A 19,677-nucleotide genomic window follows, 5' to 3' on the forward strand; every position below is an offset into this window, starting at 1 on the left:
GCATGCTCGATAGTGATTATAAGAATTGATTTTTTAACCGTTAAAGAGAAAATTAAATCCTATCTGTGAGTGAAAAAGTTAAAAATGATGATTGACATAGTGAAATAATGATAAAAAAAATTGATTTTTTAGGGTGATCTATATGGGATTGAAATAGTCAACAATTGGGCGTAAGGGTGGAAGGGGACTGTTTAAATTCCAAAAATCTCCTCATCCAATCTTCAAAATTCCACAAAATTAACCCCTTAGGCTGACAACATGAAAGGGTATTCTAGTAACTATACCAACTTGTGAGTGATGCTACTTGTCCCCCCGGAAACTAGGGCTACATGGGCCCTGGTCAAGTAGAATAATTCCATGTTTAATTGTTCCATTGGTCACTAAACTTAGATCTATGTCTTTGATTGGCTACTGAACTTTGAAAAGTCGAGTTATGGTCACTAAACTTAGGTCCATATCTTTGATTAGCTACTGAACTTTAAAATATTGACTTTTGACAACTAAATTTTGAAAAATGTCGAGTTTTGATCACTGAACTTAGGTTCATATCTTCAATTGCTCACTGATTTTTAAAATGTCGAGTTTTGGCCGCTAAACTTTGAAAATGTTGGACATCATTTATTGTAACTTTGATATTTTTCAAAGTTCAAGAATTATGATAGTAAGTAACATACGACATATTTCAAAGTCCAGTGGTTAAAATTCGATATTTTAAATTTTAGTGAGCAATCGAAGACATGGACCTAAGTTCAGTGGCCAAAACTTGACATTTTAAAGTTCAGTGACCAATCAAAGACATTGACCTAAATTCTGTGTTCAAAACTCGACATTTTTCAAAATTCAGTATCCAAAACTCGATATTTTAAAGTTCAGTGGCCAATAAAAAATGTGGACCTAAGGATCCGTTTGATTGCAAAGATGAAATTAAATTGAATTGAAAACGAATTCTAAGGAATTGAATTGTCTAAAAATTATTTTCTTAAAAATTGTAAATTATTATGTTTGATTGATATAATTTTCCACGTGGAAAATGTTGAAATAAAAGTATTTTTTGATGTTCGTTTGACATTATTTTATATGAAAATCGTCAATTAAAGGGATATAATTTACTGATATGGGGTATGAAATTTGTTTCCATTACCAACAAAAAAAATTAAGAAAATCATCTATCTTTTGTTGTTTGTTTGTCTTTATTTTACATGAAAATTTTCAGTTAAAGGAAAATATTTTTTTTATAATAATTCTTAGAATTTATTTCCATTACAAAAAAAAAAAAAAAAAAAAAAAAAAAAAAAAAGAAAGAAAGAGCAAAAAAGAAAAAAAACGTAGTAGGGTGGAAAACCAAGAATTGGTTTTAAGGAAAATCAAGAAAAGAACAATTTACAAGACAATCAAGAAATGAATTCCATAAAAAAAGTGTGATATCAAACACTTCAATTTGGATAGAAAATGGAATTTGATTTACATGGAATTGGCCCTATCAAATACACCACAAGTTCAGTAATCTTTGGAACAATTAAAACTCAAGATTAATTGGTTTCAAAATAAACAAAGTTAATTACTGAAAATTGCATGCTTTGGCGGGATTTCTGACTTTTTAAGCTCTCTAATCCTACTTTTCCGTCTTGATTAATGTTCAAATACACAAAATTGAGAAAATAATTTGTTTTCATTATTCAGAGTTCTTTTTCGGCATTTGAATGGTGAAAAATCATAGCTTGATTTTACTGAATTTATACTCCACCGTCAGTGACTGACAGGCGAGTCTCCTCTTTCTCTTCAGAGCAAAGATTCCTTCATTCTCTCGTATTTGCTTGCACTTCAAGCTGCTTCCCACCTAAGATCCATTCATTATTAGGTACTTAGACAACTTTCATATCTCCTTTGATTATGTAAAATTGCTTATCGTTCTTCCTTTTTTCAATTTTTCGTCACATGATTATAGCATTTTTGTTTATTTTTTATTTTTATTTTTATTTTTTGAAATGGGGGTGTGTATGAATATGATGTGTGAGCTCGTTGAACTGTGAAATGTTACTGACACTCCACTGTAAGAGCGGCAGGTGACTTGTGGATGATTTTTAGCTGTGCAAATAATTTTTTTTTTTAATAAAAATAAAAACACTGTCAGTTGCTACTGTAGTTTAGCTTTTCGTTTAATTTTTCTTTAACATTTGTGGGTTTCTGAGAATCCCATTTTCAGATTCTTGATTTAGTTTTCAAGAAAGAGTATTTTCTTGAATTTTATTAGAATTTTTTGGTTCTGGGTCCTTGAATATCTAGGAATAATTTGTGGGGTTTCTGCGGTTTTTTTATTTTATTTTATTTTATTTATTTTTTTAAATGGCATTGCATAAAGTTTTTTCTTTGTCTTATGATATCAATTAGGAAATGCATCACGGAGGACTGGCTGATTTTTTCACTCATTCTCGTGAATTCAAGAAAAGGTACTTTCGGTTAGGTCAATTTGGCCTCAGAATTTTTTTATTTCTCTGACTTGGTTTTTTATTTACGTACATCTCAAGATCTGGGTTTTCCTTTTTCACTAATGCAACTGGAACTCTTCTTTTTTCAATTTTTAACACAGTTTCCTTCTGATCTATTTCTGAGATTGCTGAATTGAAGTGTATTAGCCAAAGGGATTCTGATGTTTTAACTTGAAAGAAGACGTTGTTATAGGCTTAGGCATTGATTAGATTACTTTAATCATCTAATGTTTATGAAATTGCTTGATTGAAGCAGTTATTGATGTGCGTACGGTAAGGTTTCTAATATTTTTTCCATTAGTTGATTGTAATGGTTTATTATGGATTGCATGTTGTGTGAAGATTCTAGTGATGGCATTGTCATGATGCACGTCTGTACAGTTTGGGTAGCAGCTGATGCTTAGGTCTGTGGTGGCATAACGTCGAGGATCACAAAGTGGAAACTTGAGAAGATTAAAGTTAAAGCAGTTTTTCGGCTCCAATTTCATGCCGCAGATGTAAAATTCTCTTTGACTGCTCTTTCTAAGGCTATTTCCCTATAATTTTGGATGTTATAAACTAAATGAGGACATTGTTTTGTTTGCTTGTTGGATGCTAAAATCTAAGTGAATGGTTAAGAATGTTCTCTTTTATATCCTGTAAATGAAAACCTGGTACTTGGCTGCCCCTAGAAAAAAGGAAGTGGTATGGTGTTCAACATGTTAATCGACTCTGCAGGCTTCACAGCGTGATCTAGCACTAATACTTGGGATGCATAATGGAATTTCAGGAACTTTATAACTTTCATTCATAAGAAGGAAGTTTAAACTCAATGCTGAGCCGGACTGAAAGAATTACATATGTGATACTGATATGCATAACAATTTGATATTGTACTCCAATCTGAACCAGAACCTGCCTAGATATACGTTTGGGTGGGTTTAGAGGCTTGCTTATTTCTTATGAGCTGAAATTAGCCTAACCATAAATAATTTTGCTTCTATGATTTTGGGTAACATACTGTTACTGATTGTTAATCACAAATTCACAGTATCGAAGTTTAATCCTGATTCACAAAATGCCTTTTCAAGATTTAGTTTCACACCAACTCCATTGTCCTTTTAACATCTTGAACCTGTAAAAAGATTGGACTTCCCAAGTTTCAACGTGGATTAAAACTATAATCTTTCTAATCATGTTATGTACTCTGGATTGTGCTTGATGCAATCATCTTTATATAATTCATTCTTTTGTAGTTAAGAAGGAATGCTATAATTACATGCTTATGTGCAGTTAAAAAGCATGCCCCTGGTTTTGGAATCATAAGAATAATTTCAATGCTTACGTATCTCTTCATTTTCTTTATTTATGACCAATGTTTGAGTATTGTAGGAAATGTATTCAATTAGCCTTCGTAAATAATCATTTGCTAGTGCTACTTCATTAGTCATCTATAAGGATGGTTGTCATTTGACTGCATAAGCCACTATGGATGGCAAGTTAGAAATAGTTTTGCTTTGTTCGTGCAGGATCAAATTGTACATATGAAGCTTTTTCACTATTTCATTTCATTTATTGTTATATCTATTGAAGAATTTAATAATAGTAGCCATTGTGCACAGTTAGCAAGAGAATCAACCTTCCTCAAAAATGGAGCATTTTTATTTTCAAGAATATCGTGATATTGATATGCATTAACATTTAATGGCAATATATGTTAAGTTTATGACTAGGGTTGTCAATGGATTGAATTTTGTTTCGAATTTGACCCGAATATGATGAAATTAATGGAAAATGAATTTAAGATCTCAGTTCGATAACCCAACCAATCAAGATATGAATTCGATAGTCCATTAACTAAATGAAGCAAATATGGATGTAGATCAATCCGATCCAATAACAACCCGATCCGAATTGTTATAATAATATAATATATTTTATATATGATCACATAATTTATTAAACATATATATTTTTATTTATTTATTTATTTACTTACTTTTTTTTTTTGAACCTTGTATTATAACATTAGACAATTGTATAATATTGTTAATTGAAATATTTGAAGAGTTTTTATTTTTTATTAATTAAAATAAGATAAAAAATATTACTTTATTTTATAAATTAAACAACTGAAGGAGCCAATAGTTTGAGTTGCTTTCATTATTCCCAACTTCCCACATTAGATACTCACTATAATATCATAAAGTTTGCAATCCGTAAATGGGTAGACCAGAAATCGGGTAAAAAACTATTTAGGCCTTTTAATTCTAGGGTTTAGAAGTTAATTAATATAATATTTTTATCTTTATAATTTTTTCAATTTCTAATCGGATTATCGGATTGGATATCGATAACATAGAAAATCGGATATGAGTTTAACAATCAAATATCCGTTGGATTATCAGATTGGATCGTATAATTATCGGATATGATGGGATTGGATTTGGACAGATCTGCTCCATATTCAATCCATTTGCAGCCCTATTTATGAAAGCGCGAAATATAAAATACTAGTTATAGAAGTCTAGAAACTAAATGTTATTTTAAGAAATCCCATAATACTAGGAGGATTAATGTGAGAAACACTTGACAATGCATCTCTATTGGATCAATTAGAGTTGCAAAGTTTACATATGAAAAGAGTGGGAGTGCTATGTTTGCATATGGTAGAATAGTAATTTAGACAAGCTCTATATAGAACTTGCTTGACTGTGTTTAAAAGTTACTTTTCTAGAAAGTAATTTAAGATCTTCTTTAGAAAAATAACTTTCAAAATCATTGTTTGAATTACCGGTACGTACAGCCGAACACAAGGTGTTTAGTGATTATGGGAATTGCTTACGAGTTTCTTATTTATTGATGGCAAAGGGGTTGATATTATCAAATGTAGAATTACTTGAGCAAATGCAAACCTATTGTGTCTACAATGAATTAACAACAGGATTATTCACATTTGATTTTGCAGGTTCCACAAAGTGGATGGGATAAGTTATTTATATCATTTATCTCTGCTGATTCTGGAAAGGCAACAGCAAAGACGACGAAAGCAAGCATAAGAAATGGAACATGTAAATGGGCAGATCCTATTTATGAAACTACAAGGCTTCTTCAGAACTCCAAAAGTAAACAATATGTTGAGAAGCCATGCAAACTTGTTGTGGCCATGGTAGTTTTTATATCTTGACTATGATGTTGCATTTGAACCACTTCCATTGTTTCTGGAGCTTCTGGCTGTAAAATTTTGAACAAGATAAACAAAAAGTAATAAAGGATTCAATGGCTACATATATCTTGACTATGATGTTTCATTTGAACCATTTCCATTGTTTCTGGAGCTTCTGGCTGTAAAATTTTGAACAACATAAACAAAAAGTAATAAAGGATTCAATGGCTACATACAAGGGTGTGCATGGAATGTATAGATTTCGTGGATATTTGACATATCTAACCTCATGTTTTCATTGCTAAAATTTTCTGTATAACCAACAATGGGAATCTTACTCGCATCCAATTAATTTTAGTAACCACATATTACACTCTAGACTAAGGATAGAGTCTTGTAACATCTCCTCCTTGAGAAATAGAGTTCTTTAAGTACTGAAAGAAAAACACATGGCCTAACCTAACAAGACTGTCTGAACACCTAAAATGTGTCTATTTTCTTTCTTTCATGCGCATATTACAAAAAAAAATGAAAAGCTTGAATACCAGCATCAGATTATTATATCTTGTTTTATGTTTGTTCATTTTGATAATGAGAATGATTCGAATGCTTGACTGAATGGTTTTCCTTTTTCTATGTCTTGGATTAAGTGTTTAGCTTGTCAATTCTTTTTAACTTCAGTCAACATTACATTTGGACTCAATTTCTTTGATTTCAGGGTACGTAACGGGCTAGCATTCTTGTTGAGGCTATTATCAATCTTGCTGATTATGCTGATGCATTGAGGCCTTGTGCCATTGCACTTCCACTTCAAGGATGCAACTTTGGAACTATATTACATGTAAGGGGACATCGAATTCTGCTAAATACATTTTTGTTGTAATTTTACTACGTCATGCACTTGAATGCTCCATTAGTGTGATTTACTCATAACAAGAATTTCCAACATCGGAAAGACGCATGCTCTTATTTAATCTTCGGATGCTACGTTCATATTGTTTCCTCCATTCTTATTCTTTTCAAGTTTGTAGATTTTGAACTTAGTAGGTCCAAAGTCACCTTCCTTGGGCCAATATATTAGGAAACTGAGGAGCTAGAAGTGACCCATTGATAATAGTCATATGGAGCGTACAAAGACTTTATTTAGAAAATTCAAGGAATCTTCACATTAACCTACAATTCTATCTGGTTCCTTGGTGTGTATAGTATTTTTTTCATAAGATTAAGTCATAAAATTCATCATAATTTCATTATTATATAAAAGAACATTGAAACTGAAGCCTGACAACTGGTGGTAAGACCGACAACTACACTAAGGAACAAGTCTTTGCCTGGAAGAAAAGACACAAGGATTACCCTCCATTAATGTGTGACTCTTCATGGAAAAAAATCCCAAAAATCCTTTTGGATTCTTACTAAATCCAAAAAGAACCGGCAACTCCAACTGTAATTAAAATAAAATACTTAATCATTTTATCGTAATTCTTAATTTTTCCAACTTCATTTGCTTCAACATGACCAACATCAACTTCTTCATTATCATTAAAAATTACATTCTCGAACCCTGAATCATCTAATGATAAATTAATAACCTCAAAGAACTCTACACCTTCTAGAGTATCAAATAAGTCTTAGGCAATGTCAATTAATTTAAAATTGTAGTTGTCAATTATTTCATAACAATCTATTTTCAATAATAATGTGACTTATAATTATCTATTATCTTAAAACATGTTTACTTTCTTCATTATTGTTAATTATTAAGTCCCTGTTTGATTTCTATTTTTCTAAAAATTCATTTTTTCAAAATTCATTTTCAACCATACATTCTTCAATAAAATAATATCACATGCAAATCCAAAACTTTTCTTTAATTTTTAACTACACATTTTCTGTCAATTTACAATTCAAAATGCATTATTTCTTCCAAAATGGGAATCAAACAAAGGTTAAATATAATCTATTTCCAATAAGTTATTGAAAATAACAATAGTTATTTATTAAGTAAAAAAAAATAAAAATAAAAAAATAAAAAATAAACTTTGTGATTGCCAATAATAATGAGTTTTAAAAGAGTTTAAAATCAATAAGACTCTTCTTCAAATGTCCTAACGTGTCTGATATGTGTCGAAAATTTTAAAAATATAAAATGTATAAAATAATTAAAAATACATGTCTGGTACGTATTAGAACGTGTCCAAGCGTATTCAAGCTTGAATACATATCGGATACGGGTGCACAATAAGTTTACACATATCTGTGCTTCTTAGGCTAGAAGTCTATTTGCTGGTAATCTCCCCCTAGGAGAAAATCCTTTTCCATGTAAGGAGCAATATTTAACATTAACTTGATGTCTTCATATTAAACTCAGCTCTATTACTGTACCAAGTCGAAGATGGATGATGATATGCTAACACTTGACTAGAATACTGATTTATGAGATGCTGATGCTTGACAAGAATGTACACAGTTGTCATCATTGCTTGTTCTCGCTGGTATTTTAGCACATGCATCTCCACATTTACTTTTTTTGCCGTGTAGAGTGATTCTTTCTTTGGTAATTTGCGTCGTAGATTCATTTGTCATTGTTTTATGAAGTTGTTCAATATGCTTTCTTTCAAATTTTCATTGGCAGCATCTTTATGATGCTAACCTTGATTTAGGATAAATTAAGTAAACTTGTTTTTTGTTTTCTTTCAGGGAATTTGAGCAACAGAGAGAACTCAGAGAAAGAGGGTTGGAAGCAGGAGTTGATGGCCAGCATGGAGATAGTGGTACTGGCAAAATATCACGTTCTGAAGAAAACTCCATGATCAGATGGATAAGGTCTGACTATTTCTTTGCTTCTGTCCGTGGTAACAGTTGTATATGTGATTGTTTCTTCTCCTCATTCTTTATCTTTGCTATTTACATAGACTTGCTTATTTGTATGTTCTGACTGTTGTATAAACCAATTCAAGAAATATTTTTGGTTTAATAATTCTATGTTGTGGACAATGTGATCTCTGATGCAACACTTTTTATTATTATTTTTTTTTTCTGTATGTGTTCAACAACTTCTCTAGAAATGTGATAGTGGAAATATAAAGTGAAAACTATGAATTGACATGGGCTCTGTAGTGATTGGATTTTTCTGTTTCTATTCTTCACCTGCAGGAAAAGGGAATAATTAGATTGAGATCAGATGATAAAGAGCTCTCCTCAGTTGAGGAGGAAGCTATGAGCCTGAATGAAGAATATGCAGACTCGGGTGTTGGATTTGATGGTTCATCCAATAACTCAGAAAGTTATATACTGAAAAGCATAAGACTTCTAGCGTGCATGAAATTGATAACCTCAAAAGCATGGTATCTGATGATTTGAATGGGGTTGCCTGTTGTCAAAGTGTACATACAGAAAAAGGAGATCCATCTGATCATCAAACTATGACCCAAGGTAGTAGTGATTCGGCTCGCAGGTGGAGTTTGGACTATTCCATGGATAACGAGTTGGCAATGGCCCGTGAGGAGAATAATGGACTTAGCGAAGGCTTGGAATTGGCTGAATCGTCTATTTCGGAACTTAAGATGGAGGTCAGCTCCTTGCAAAGCCTAGCTGATGAATTGGGTACTGAAACCTAAAAGTTCTCCAACCTCATTGTCGCCGAGAAATCTTCAGTTGAAGAATTGACAAAAGAAGTCTCTGTCATGAAATCGGAATGCTTGCGATTCAAGGAAGATATAGAGAGGTATAAAGATTTGAAATTTAGCCCGCAAATTACCATTAAGCAAACCAGCGCCAATCAGGATAATCACTTACTCCAGAACGTTCAGGTCGAGTGGTCAAAGAAGATATCAGTAGTGGAGGACATGGTAAGAGAACTTCAAAGCATATGTTTGCTTCCATGAAAGTGATAGTAGATTTATTTATTCCGAGTTGGAAGCAGTGCTCACTATTCTTCGGGACATTAAATGCAGAAATGGTGAAGCAGTTCAAAATGGTGAACAGTATTTATCTACCAATAGGGTTTGTTTGGACTCATTTCAGCCGGAAAGTATTCTTCATCATTTCAGCGTACCGCCTCCAGTGTCTCAAGTATCCAACTCTATATGTGTTATTGACCCTATGAAAGGCCAAATTTTAGATCTCGTAAGGGAGTTGGATGACGCTAAAGTCGAAAGGGAAGGTCTTCTGAGAAAATTGAATCAGATGGAGTGCTATTACGAAGCTCTTATTCAGGAGCTGGAGGAAAATCAGAAGCGAATGATAGGAGAGTTGCAGAGTCTCTGGAATGATCATTCTACTTGCCTGTACTATCTGCCAACAGAACTGAAATCAAATCAACGCATCAAGATATGAACAGTCAGGTGTTACGATTTGCAGACAAGAGATGCAGTTTGGATGCCCTTAATAAGGAGCTTGAAAAACAGGCTGCTGCTTTGGAAGCAGCTCTCAGAAGAGCCCGATTAAATTACTCAATTGCAGTGAATAAATTACAGAAGGACCTTGAGCTGCTTTCTTCTCAGGTTGTGTCCATGTTTGAGACTAATGAGAATATCATTAAGCAGGCTCTCCCAGAATCTCGCCCACCATGTTTGCAAGGAGACCCGATAATAGTGCATAGTCAGGAGAATTGTGATGATACTACACTGTTGCAGTTTCAGAATCAAAATTTGGGTTCAAAGAAACAACCAGTAGGTGGAGATACCCTTTTAGAGGACTTGAAGAGACCCCTCTACTTGCAGGAAGGGCTTTATCAAAAGGTTGAAGAAGAGCTCGGTGAAATGCATTCTGTGAACTTGAACTTGGAAATATATTCAAAAACTTTGCAAGAAACGCTGCTTGAAGCAAATGCAGAATCTAACATGATAAATTGAAAATTTTATGAACTCGCAGAGGAGTCAAAGCTTTCAAATGCTGTCAAAGATCAGTTGATGGGAATGTTGCAGAAGGCCATTGATGATATTCAAACTCTTACAGAGTACAAATCTAGTTGCATTGCCCTGTGTAGTGACATGGCTCTGCGAAATCAAATTTTAGAAGATAAAGTAGTAAGTATTACCGAGGAAAATTATCTTCTTGCACTGAAGCTGACAGACTGTGAAGAGCTTGTAACTGAATACAAAAGTTACCAAAGAAAATTTGAGAAATGTTTGGCAGAGAATGCAGAGCTATCACTTCTGTTTGAACAGGAGGCATCAGAAAATGTGAATCTTCAAAATGAAATATCTCTTTTAAAGGAAAATTTTGAGGATGCTTAAAGTTGAATCAGATGAATTGGCTTCTATAAAGGAAAATCTTCAGGAAAATATCAGCTACATCAAAGAGAAGTGGGCTATCCTGTTGTCATCATACAATAAACAATTTTGTGGATTGGCTTTTTTCAGCAACTCTCAATGTCTCGATTTGGAGTTCACAGACTTCAAAGATTCCACTTGGAGTTAGAAGAAATCCGGCGTAATGCATGTGGCTATTTACATCAATTGCTGGAGGAGAAGAAAAATCTAAAAAGTGAAAAAGTCACCGCTGAGATGTCCTTGAGCATTGTCAGGTCAGAAATTCTGGCAATGAAGCAGAAATTCAAAAGTGAGATGCAGGATATGGAGGCTAAACTAGTTATATCAAATGCCCTTGTGGATAACCTTCAAGTTCAATTTGAATCTATTGCTGACAAATTCCATCTTATTTCTGAAATTGAAGAAAGGTCTTCAAGGCAGAACAGAGAACTTTTGGACCATCTAGCTCTGTTACAAGATCAGATGCAGGAACTGACGTCTAAAATAGTCACATTGCTCGAGAAATGTCAGGCTTGGAGACTCTGGCTGAGGAACTCAGGAGTAATAAATCGACCATTGCGGAGCTAATACAAGATAAGCAAGACCTTATGGTGTCCTTGCAGGATATAACTAGTGAATCTATCAAGCTTGCATCTGAGATTAGTTGTCTGAAAGAAAATTTGATAATTTTGTGCAAAGAGATACAAATCGAAAAGTGTTTCAAAGATGAACGAGGGAAAAATCCGAGATCTTACGTCTCAGTTGAACAAGAAGCATGACAAAGTGGTCAATTTTGAAGAGCTAAAAACTGAACTCACGCACTTCAGGCAAGTGGCATCAGATCTTGAATTGGAAAAATCAAGACATTGTAAACTTTTGGGGCAGCAAAATGGTCTCATGGAAAAGCTTAAAAAATGTTTGTCTCGTACAACTGATCTTGAAAGTCATTTATTTGAAATGCAAGATTGCTCAATTGCTGCAGATGTTAAACTTGCTTATTTTACAAAACAATATGAAACCCTACTTGAGGAACATGTGCAAAAATTTGAAGGTGACATGCAGGATATGGCTGCTAAACTAGTAGAGTTCAATGCCTTTGTGGACAACCTTCATGTTCAAGTCGAATCTGTTGATAAATTCCACCTCACTTCTGAAATTGAAGAAAAGTCTGCTCAGCAGAACAGAGAACTTTTGGCTGATCTTGCTCTTTTACAAAATCAGATGTCAGAATTGACATCTAAAAATGGTCACATAGCCCAAGACATGTTAGGCTTGGACGCTCTGGCTGAGGAACTCGGGAGGAATAATTCAACCATTACAGAGATGATAAAAGATAAGAAAGACCTCATGGTGTCCTTAGAGAATAAAACTGGGGAATCTATAAAGCTTGCTTCTTAGATTAGTTGTCTAAACGAAAATTTGAGCAATTTGCATGAAGAGCTATGGGTTGAAAATGGTTTCAAAGATGAACTAGATAGGAAAATCGTAGATCTTACCGCTCAGTTAAACAAGGAGCATGACAGAGTGGTCAATCTTGAACAGCAAAAAACTGAACTTTCTCAATTCAGGCAAGTAGCATCAGATCTTGAATTGGAGAAATCAAGACTTTCTCACCATTTGGTTCAGCAAAATGAGTTTATGGAAAGGCTTCGGAAAGGTACTTCTCGTACAAATGATCTTGAAAGTCAGTTATTTGAAATGCGAGAGTACTCAACTGCTGCAGATGTTAAACTTGCTTATATCACAAATCAATATGTATCCCTACTTCAGGAACTTCTGCAGCAACTTAAGTCTTCAGATGGGTGCCTTTTGGAGCTTCTGAAAAAGTATCATGATATGGAGGCTATGTTGAATCAGTACCTTGCAAGTGAAGCTCATATGACTGAAGAAAATGCTAATTTGTTGACCAGCCTTAAAACCCTAAGAACAGAATTTGAAGCCTCTGTAGCTCAAAACAAGCTTCTTGCAGATTCTAACAATGATATCTAGTATCAACTTGAAGAGTACAAAAGTAAGTTGACTATGATGGAAACCAGTTTGTCAAAGGATAATTTACAGGCTGTTATGGTAGAGCAGCTAAAAGGCACTTTGGCCGAGGCTGAAGAGGATATCAGTCACTTGACATTCTTGAAAGAGGAATTTGATATTTTGTCGATAGTAATCAAAGGCAAAGTGGATGAACAGTATGCTTATATGCCTTCGGTCCAAGATAATAGAGACGAACTCTTGATGCTTCGGTCCCGATGTAATGAGCTCTCCCACAAGCTTTCTTTACAGGTTATGAAGACTGAAGAATTTAAGAATTTGTCCATTAATTTGAAGGAACTCAAAGACAAAGCTGAAGCTGAATGTTCATCCCATGCTCGCGAAAAAAAGAGAACCTGAAGGACCGCCAGTTGTCATGCAAGATACCTTGAGAGTTGCATTCATCAAAGAGCAGTATGAGACTAAAATCCATGAACTGAATCAACAGCTTTCTATATCAAAAAGCATGGTGAAGAAATGCTTTTGAAATTGCAAGATTCCATTGATGAAATTGATAATGGGGAAGAAGTCGGAAGCTGTGAACTTAAAGAGGAACAATGAGCTATCACTCAAACTCTGGGAAATGGAAAAAAGAATTGCAGTCTGTACTTGCAGAAAAGCATGAAGTCAATACGTATGATATCATAAATGCAGAATTGGAATGTGCAGCACTGAGCCTTGAATGTTGCAAGGAAGAAAAAGAAAAGCGTGAAGCTTCTTTCAGAGAAGGGGAGAGGGAAAAATCTCAACTTTTGGTTGAACTTGCCTCAATAAAAGAACAAGTGGAGAAATTCAGATCTTCCAGCAGTTTTCAAAAGGAGGAAAGTGATGAGGGGGCTGAACCGGTCAATGAGTTATCTAGAAACTCTTTACCAAATTTGTTGTGCTCAATGTGCTCAAAAGAAGTGCTAACTACTAAGGTAGCAACTCATTGAAATAATTTTTTACCACTTACTCTACAATATTTGTCATGCACAAAGTAGTATTGATCTTGAGAACTATGATGCATGCCCAAGTAGAACGTTTACGACTTGTGGTAATGAAGCAATACAATGCAGTTTATAGATGTTAATTAGTCTCGAGTCAAACAACCACCTCCATGGAAAAAAAGCTTTTTAAGTAATTTAGATCTTAGGGAAAACTATTGATGTTCTATTGTTACCATACATTCCTTCAATGTGATAAATATTTTGTGACTAAAATAGTCATCTGCAATTATTTAACAGGATGCTGCATCCAAAGGCATGCATGGGATTCCTGAGGTACTTGTTGGATGTGAATTCATGCAGAGCGATGGAAAGAGTTTAGATGTCAATAGCGATCATTTGGCAACCCAAAGACTGAAGTCTAGCATGTGGCAGTTGCATGAAGAGGTATTTCTTCCTAGCAAATCATAAAATTACTGAGACCACATTGTGACACTTAAATTACTGAGGATCCATCCAACACTTTTCTTATCTTTTGCCTGCAGCTGGAAAAGATGAAAACCAAAAATACTCACTTTCTCAAAGATCGTGATTTTGACCCTGATTTTCAAGTTCCACAAGAAGAACTTGAGCAATTACAAAGGATGAGCTTACTGTCTTATGGAATTTATATTTATATCGCCTACAAAGTCTTATCTCCATTTCTTCATATTTCATTGGAAGGTAAATAATGAGCTCAGAAGCATGTTTCTTTTGTTCAATGAAATCTCAGTTAGTGGAAATGCATTAGAAAGAGTACTTGCACTGGAAATCGAGTTTGTTGAATCATTGAAGGCAAAAAACAACTCAAATATCCATTTCCAGAGGTAGGTCCTTCACCAGAAAAGTTGGAATTTCATAGTTCTTTCGATGATTAAAGATTTTCTATTACAAATTGTGAATTAGAATTTAACGTTTATCCTTTGCTCCATATTTTAGTTCTTTTTTGAAGCAACATAACGACGAGAAAGCAGTATTCAAAAGCTTCCGAGGCATCAATGCACTGATCAAGCAAATGTTAGAAATGAAAGGAAGGCATGCAGCTGTGGAAGCCGAATTGAGAGAGATGCATGATAGGTACTCTCAACTAAGCCTCCAGTTTGAAGAGGTGGAAGGTGAGAGAGAAAAACTCGCGATGATGCTAAAAAATGTTCGTTTATGAAGAAAGCTCGTAACCCCAAGTCGATCCTCGTCTTTAGATCACCTTTCTTACGAGTGAACTAAGCCCCCGGATAAATCTTTAGAATATGTTATATTTAACTTGTGGTGCTCGGTAGCTCAATGCAGTTCTCTGTCGTAAATAAAAATGAGGTGGCCATATATTTTTACAAGCGTATAAGGGGCGGCTTAGATTTTATGTAATTTAAAAAGATCTTTTTTTTCACCTTACAGTCTTTTGATCCTTTTACCTCATCAAGTATTCTCCCTTCTCTTTGTTGTAACTAATTATGTATGGATAATCTATTGATTAAATATGTCTTTCCTGTCTTAGAAATAAGAATGTTGGACTTGAAATTAGATTCAAATTTATAAATTTGAATTGTTTTTTGACGATTCTTATGATTTTATAACACATTCGACCTTTCATTCGTATGCTATGCATCCAAACACAATCTAATACAAGTTCTGAATTTTGTTATACGTGCAAAAGAGAGCCAAATATACCAGTGACAAGTAATGTGTAATCTATTCTCAAGAAATCCTTCAGATTTTGCTCATTTATCTATCGAGATCTTGTGCGCCAACGGAGATGGACAAGTAAACTTGGCGTCCCTGCTTTGAATCTGTTGACAGGTGTGACATTCCTGAATTCAATCCAGCACGAACATTTGGGAAGCACAAATTTGTTAGGTCGCTTACAAGATAGAGCAGGAACATCCACATTTGTTCATGGCATCATTTTTGAGTTTATCTGTGCATACAAAGTGAGATAACTATTAACAGGAGAAATAGAGCGAGAAGTCGTGAGAGTAAGGAAAAGAGAGGAACAAGGTTTCCAATAAGGAAAGGACTTGAAATGTAATGGCATGTTTAGTAGGGAAGATTGGATAAGAGTGTTTGACAATATTAACGAAGAAAAGTAAGCTAAGTCTAATCTTACTCAGTACTATGTACCAAAGGTGTAGTAACAATGCAGATAGCCTAGGCTAGCCATTTATCTAAAATCATCGTGTGTGTCCATGAGCTTGGGCGACGCTCATGCTCAAATATTTATTGGGTTGTGAATTACCAGTATTTTTGTCAGGAAGAGGAGGACGCACGACGACATGCATAGTGATTACACCTCCAGGAACTTCAGTGAGTGGCAATCGTGATTCCCTAAGTGTTCTGTTATTTTCCAGAATCATTCCTGCGTTAATAAGCTTTAAATCATCTATAGATTTTGGCCCATTTCCTTTGTCTGCAGTACGAATGATATCTGTGAGGATATAATGCATCAACATATAAACCAAAGAAAAATAATGGCGCAATAATTACGCTACAGAAAAACTAAAAATAAAAAGGATAATAGCTCAGTTAATACTGTGAACACAAGCTTATGTGGAGAAAGCTAATGGATCCTCACAAGCTTATGTAGAGAAAGCTAATGGATCCTCACCTGTACGTTTACTTTCATCTGTGACTTCATTATGATCCTTAAGCTTATCGGATCATCATAATTAGATGTAAAAGAATTCAAAAAGAGCCTTGTTCTAACCAAAGAGTTGCTAAATCGATGAAATTTCCTATCAACGGAAACATGTTCTTTGCGGGGAAGTACTTCATTGTAGCTGAGAGTTGAGTCAATAGGAATGGGGAAAAACAAAACTTCTAACAATCATTTTACTTTTCTTGTAAGCTAAAGATTATTGAATAAGAAACTTGAACATTTGAAGAAGACACAAAGTCCTACCATCCATTGTCGGACTGTGCAGCACCATAGAATATTAAGGAATAAAAAACTAAAATTTTGTTCAATCCCGAGTACCATACATGTACTTAAAGGGAATTCATCTAGCAGTTATGTCATGGACAGGAGAATCTTTGATGGAATTGTTGGGAAACAACTAAAACCTTGAAACTGGCCAGCTTAAAATGAAAATTTCACTAAATAAAAAGAAAAAGGGAACCTGTGCACTAAATAATATATGATGCATAATAAAGAAATAACTGGAAATTCAGGTCCCTAATGCTTCCCATTAGAACATGCTAAATTGCTAAAATGCCTGCACACAAATAAATCAATTTCCAACATACGTCTGAACAATAAAAATGAATCAGATAATCCTAAAATTCAGACAGAAACTAAAGATAACAAATTATATATAATTAACACTTGAAAATTCTTACTATCTTATAAATCAGTGAAAAAAAAAATGTTTAAAACCTTTGGGCCATTGTGTAATTATCTTTTCTTTGAGAAATCCCACAGTTGTACTGGAACTGTATTTGATTGGTCCAATATCACTTCCATCATCAAGTCTGAATTTGAGCTCAACCAATTCTTCCGCAGCCATTAACAGTTTTACAACTATAAATAACCTTAATTTCTTGTAAAAGCACGAGTCAAATCAAGTGCAGCACAACGTTAGACTAAAAAAAAATTCCACCTCTTTCTTGTTCAAGAAAATTTAGGCTAAACCTATACAACCCAGATCAATCAAGAAATAACAGAAACCCAATCGCCTAATTCAATTTGGATCAGATCCTCCAGAAGATCAAAACTCACAAGATTTGCGATGAATTTATGAAAAGGTATCAACTAATGAGAGCTTTGGAGTTTGAAGATTCTTTGCACGAAATGGCAATGCGAATGAATTGATAATTGAATGCTTGTCAGCTGCAAGAATGAGAAACTTATTGTCCTCTGAATTTTTTATTGATGTGGGGTTAAAGAAATAAAAATTTACAAGACTACAAAAATGGAAGGTTTCCAAGTAAGATTCTTTCTCTTGAACGAATCTAAAAAATTATGACGTTTGATAGAGACAGAGACAGAGACAGAGACAGATTTTACTCGTTTGAACAGCTGAAGCCGAGAAATTTGACTGTCTAAATTGCACCATTACAGCTTCATCTTCCTGCTAATTGCATTCAATACGTCTGCTTTGCAGTAAGCAAAACTTGAATTTTGGTAAAGGTTGATTGACAAAAGTAATGCTATTTGGCTTTCAATGGCTTTTTCAACGGATTCGATTCAGTTTGCAGTTTGTGAAAAAATAAGATCAAATCCACGAAAAAAAAACTAATAAGAGGACCATTTTTCAATGCGGCCATGTCTTGAAAAATCTGAAGTTCAAATATTTTATAGAGGAAATTACAAAAAATGTCCATTTTAACATAATTATTTGTAAAAATATCCAAAATTTTTCAATATATATTTTTGCAATTATTTGGACAAGAGTACCCTTAGATAGCTTCATAAGAAGTTACATTTAAAAAATGTTCTCGACATTTCAAATATCGTTCTCGATATTTGAATCCGTTTATATTTCAAAAGTATACATGTCAAATTACAATATTAAATATTCTCGACATTTCAAACATTTTCGACATATTAAATGTTTAGAATGACATTACATTCCGAATATAACATTTCTCTATACTTTAAATGTTGTTCTCGACATTTTTCGTGTCTAGTATTAATTGTGATTTGACATGAATAATATGAATTATTTATTCTTCTATTAAGGGTAAAATAAAGAATTTGATGTCAAATTTGGCCATTTTTACAAATATTATTAAAAGTGGACAATTTTGAATTGACTTACGTAAAATTGGACATTTTTACAAATGCCCTTTTCTAGTGTCCTAACTCTTTCCATTTTATATATATCAAAAAAAATCCAAGTAAAAATAATTTGCATTGCATAGAAAATAGTTTTATATTCAAACAAATCCCAAGTGGTGATAACTGATAAAAAAAAAATCCTTTAACAGTTGTAAGCAAAAATAAAAATAAAAAATTCATTAAGAGTAATGTAATTCTTGAATCTTACATAATGGTACACGTCCTACAACTCTCGTTCTTTTTTAGGATCTTGAATTTTTTCATTATACTATCTCCACAAATTCCGAAGGATGGATTTGATAAACAATTCCACAATTTATAGTGTCTTTTTTCTAGGATCTAGATGAAGATTAAAGTTTAAATTCATATTATCACAACGAATTTAGATCGATACAACCAGTTGCTGAGCTCGACTTTGATTTATCTAATAGTTTAGAGTTAGGAATCTAGACATCACTAGCCTATTGCGCTAACATGTCAATTTGCATCTCGAGACGTTCGTCAATCGTACCTTTAAATTGTCAACTCAAGTTTTTAGTCCCTATTTGGTTCAACTAAATTTTTTTATTAAAATTTATGTTAAAATCTTCATTTAATTTTAATCATACATTTGATGGAAACCCATAAATTTCAATCACATAATTCATCAATTTTTATCAAAATCAAATGCACTTTAAGCTATGATTTACTAATTAATCAATGAAATAACTAGCAGGTTGATAATCTGAGGAGTGGGGGAGCTTGGGTATGAACTGCCCTAGACGTTGGCACTGCCACCGCAAGCCCACAATGGTTTGATTCCATGCTACTATACATACAGCACCCGGTCCCACCTTCACATTGATCAGACTCCTTCATCACCGTTGCTTCTTTCTCCTCCGTGAGATTTTCTTCTGGTTCCGTATCCTGTCCGTCTATATCATCGATCTCATCATCATCATCATCAACAACAGTAACTTCGTCTTCTGCGCCGTGCTCCTCCAGAAAGTCGTCTTCAAAGGGGATTAAATTCAGTAGAAGCCTCCCATTG

The 19,677-nt window shown here is 33.9% G+C and overlaps 2 protein-coding genes across 7 annotated transcripts; one reads left to right on the plus strand and one right to left on the minus strand.

Moving 5' to 3' along the window:
• Positions 1-1,583: 1,583 nt before the first annotated feature.
• On the plus strand, positions 1,584-15,317 carry LOC111397408. Of its 5 annotated transcripts, none has more exons than XM_023024315.1 (11): positions 1,584-1,858; positions 2,389-2,447; positions 2,588-2,983; positions 5,434-5,634; positions 6,350-6,472; positions 8,332-8,457; positions 8,788-13,831; positions 14,138-14,284; positions 14,383-14,481; positions 14,561-14,703; positions 14,816-15,317. In XM_023024315.1, the coding sequence occupies exons 7-11, from the start codon at positions 13,469-13,471 to the stop codon at positions 15,036-15,038; spliced, it is 975 nt and encodes a 324-aa protein (XP_022880083.1). In that variant the 5' UTR covers positions 1,584-1,858; positions 2,389-2,447; positions 2,588-2,983; positions 5,434-5,634; positions 6,350-6,472; positions 8,332-8,457; positions 8,788-13,468; the 3' UTR covers positions 15,039-15,317. The 5 variants fall into 5 exon arrangements, with proteins under 5 accessions (XP_022880083.1, XP_022880081.1, XP_022880086.1 ...); XM_023024313.1 differs by having other exon boundaries at positions 2,829-2,983; XM_023024318.1 differs by having other exon boundaries at positions 2,829-2,983; positions 5,434-5,601.
• Positions 15,260-18,081, minus strand: LOC111397409 (membrane-anchored ubiquitin-fold protein 6-like). 2 transcript variants are annotated; one of them, XM_023024320.1, is made up of 3 exons: positions 17,244-18,081; positions 16,107-16,277; positions 15,260-15,788 (listed from the first exon to the last, which is right to left on the minus strand). In XM_023024320.1, the coding sequence occupies exons 1-3, from the start codon at positions 17,371-17,373 to the stop codon at positions 15,733-15,735; spliced, it is 357 nt and encodes a 118-aa protein (XP_022880088.1). In that variant the 5' UTR covers positions 17,374-18,081; the 3' UTR covers positions 15,260-15,732. The 2 variants fall into 2 exon arrangements, with proteins under 2 accessions (XP_022880088.1, XP_022880087.1); XM_023024319.1 differs by having other exon boundaries at positions 16,107-16,295.
• Between the last annotated feature and the right edge of the window lie 1,596 nt (positions 18,082-19,677).

The sequence above is a fragment of the Olea europaea genome, chromosome 7, assembly GCF_002742605.1.
Source record: "Olea europaea var. sylvestris chromosome 7, O_europaea_v1, whole genome shotgun sequence".
Classification (NCBI taxonomy): Eukaryota; Viridiplantae; Streptophyta; class Magnoliopsida; order Lamiales; family Oleaceae; genus Olea; species Olea europaea.

Bases quoted from the DNA above. Each gene is read 5' to 3' on its own strand.
- LOC111397408 (XM_023024315.1), top strand. From the start codon at position 13,469: ATGAGCTATCACTCAAACTCTGGGAAATGGAAAAAAGAATTGCAGTCT. The intron at 13,832-14,137 runs GTAGCAACTCAT...ATTATTTAACAG, and splicing joins AAGAAGTGCTAACTACTAAG to GATGCTGCATCCAAAGGCAT. The intron at 14,285-14,382 runs GTATTTCTTCCT...TTTTGCCTGCAG, and splicing joins TGTGGCAGTTGCATGAAGAG to CTGGAAAAGATGAAAACCAA.
- LOC111397409 (XM_023024319.1), bottom strand. From the start codon at position 17,373: ATGGCTGCGGAAGAATTGGTTGAGCTCAAATTCAGACTTGATGATGGA. The intron at 16,296-17,243 runs GTTTTAAACATT...ATATCCTCACAG, and splicing joins AATTACACAATGGCCCAAAG to ATATCATTCGTACTGCAGAC. The intron at 15,789-16,106 runs GTAATTCACAAC...TTGTATGCACAG, and splicing joins TCTTCCTGACAAAAATACTG to ATAAACTCAAAAATGATGCC.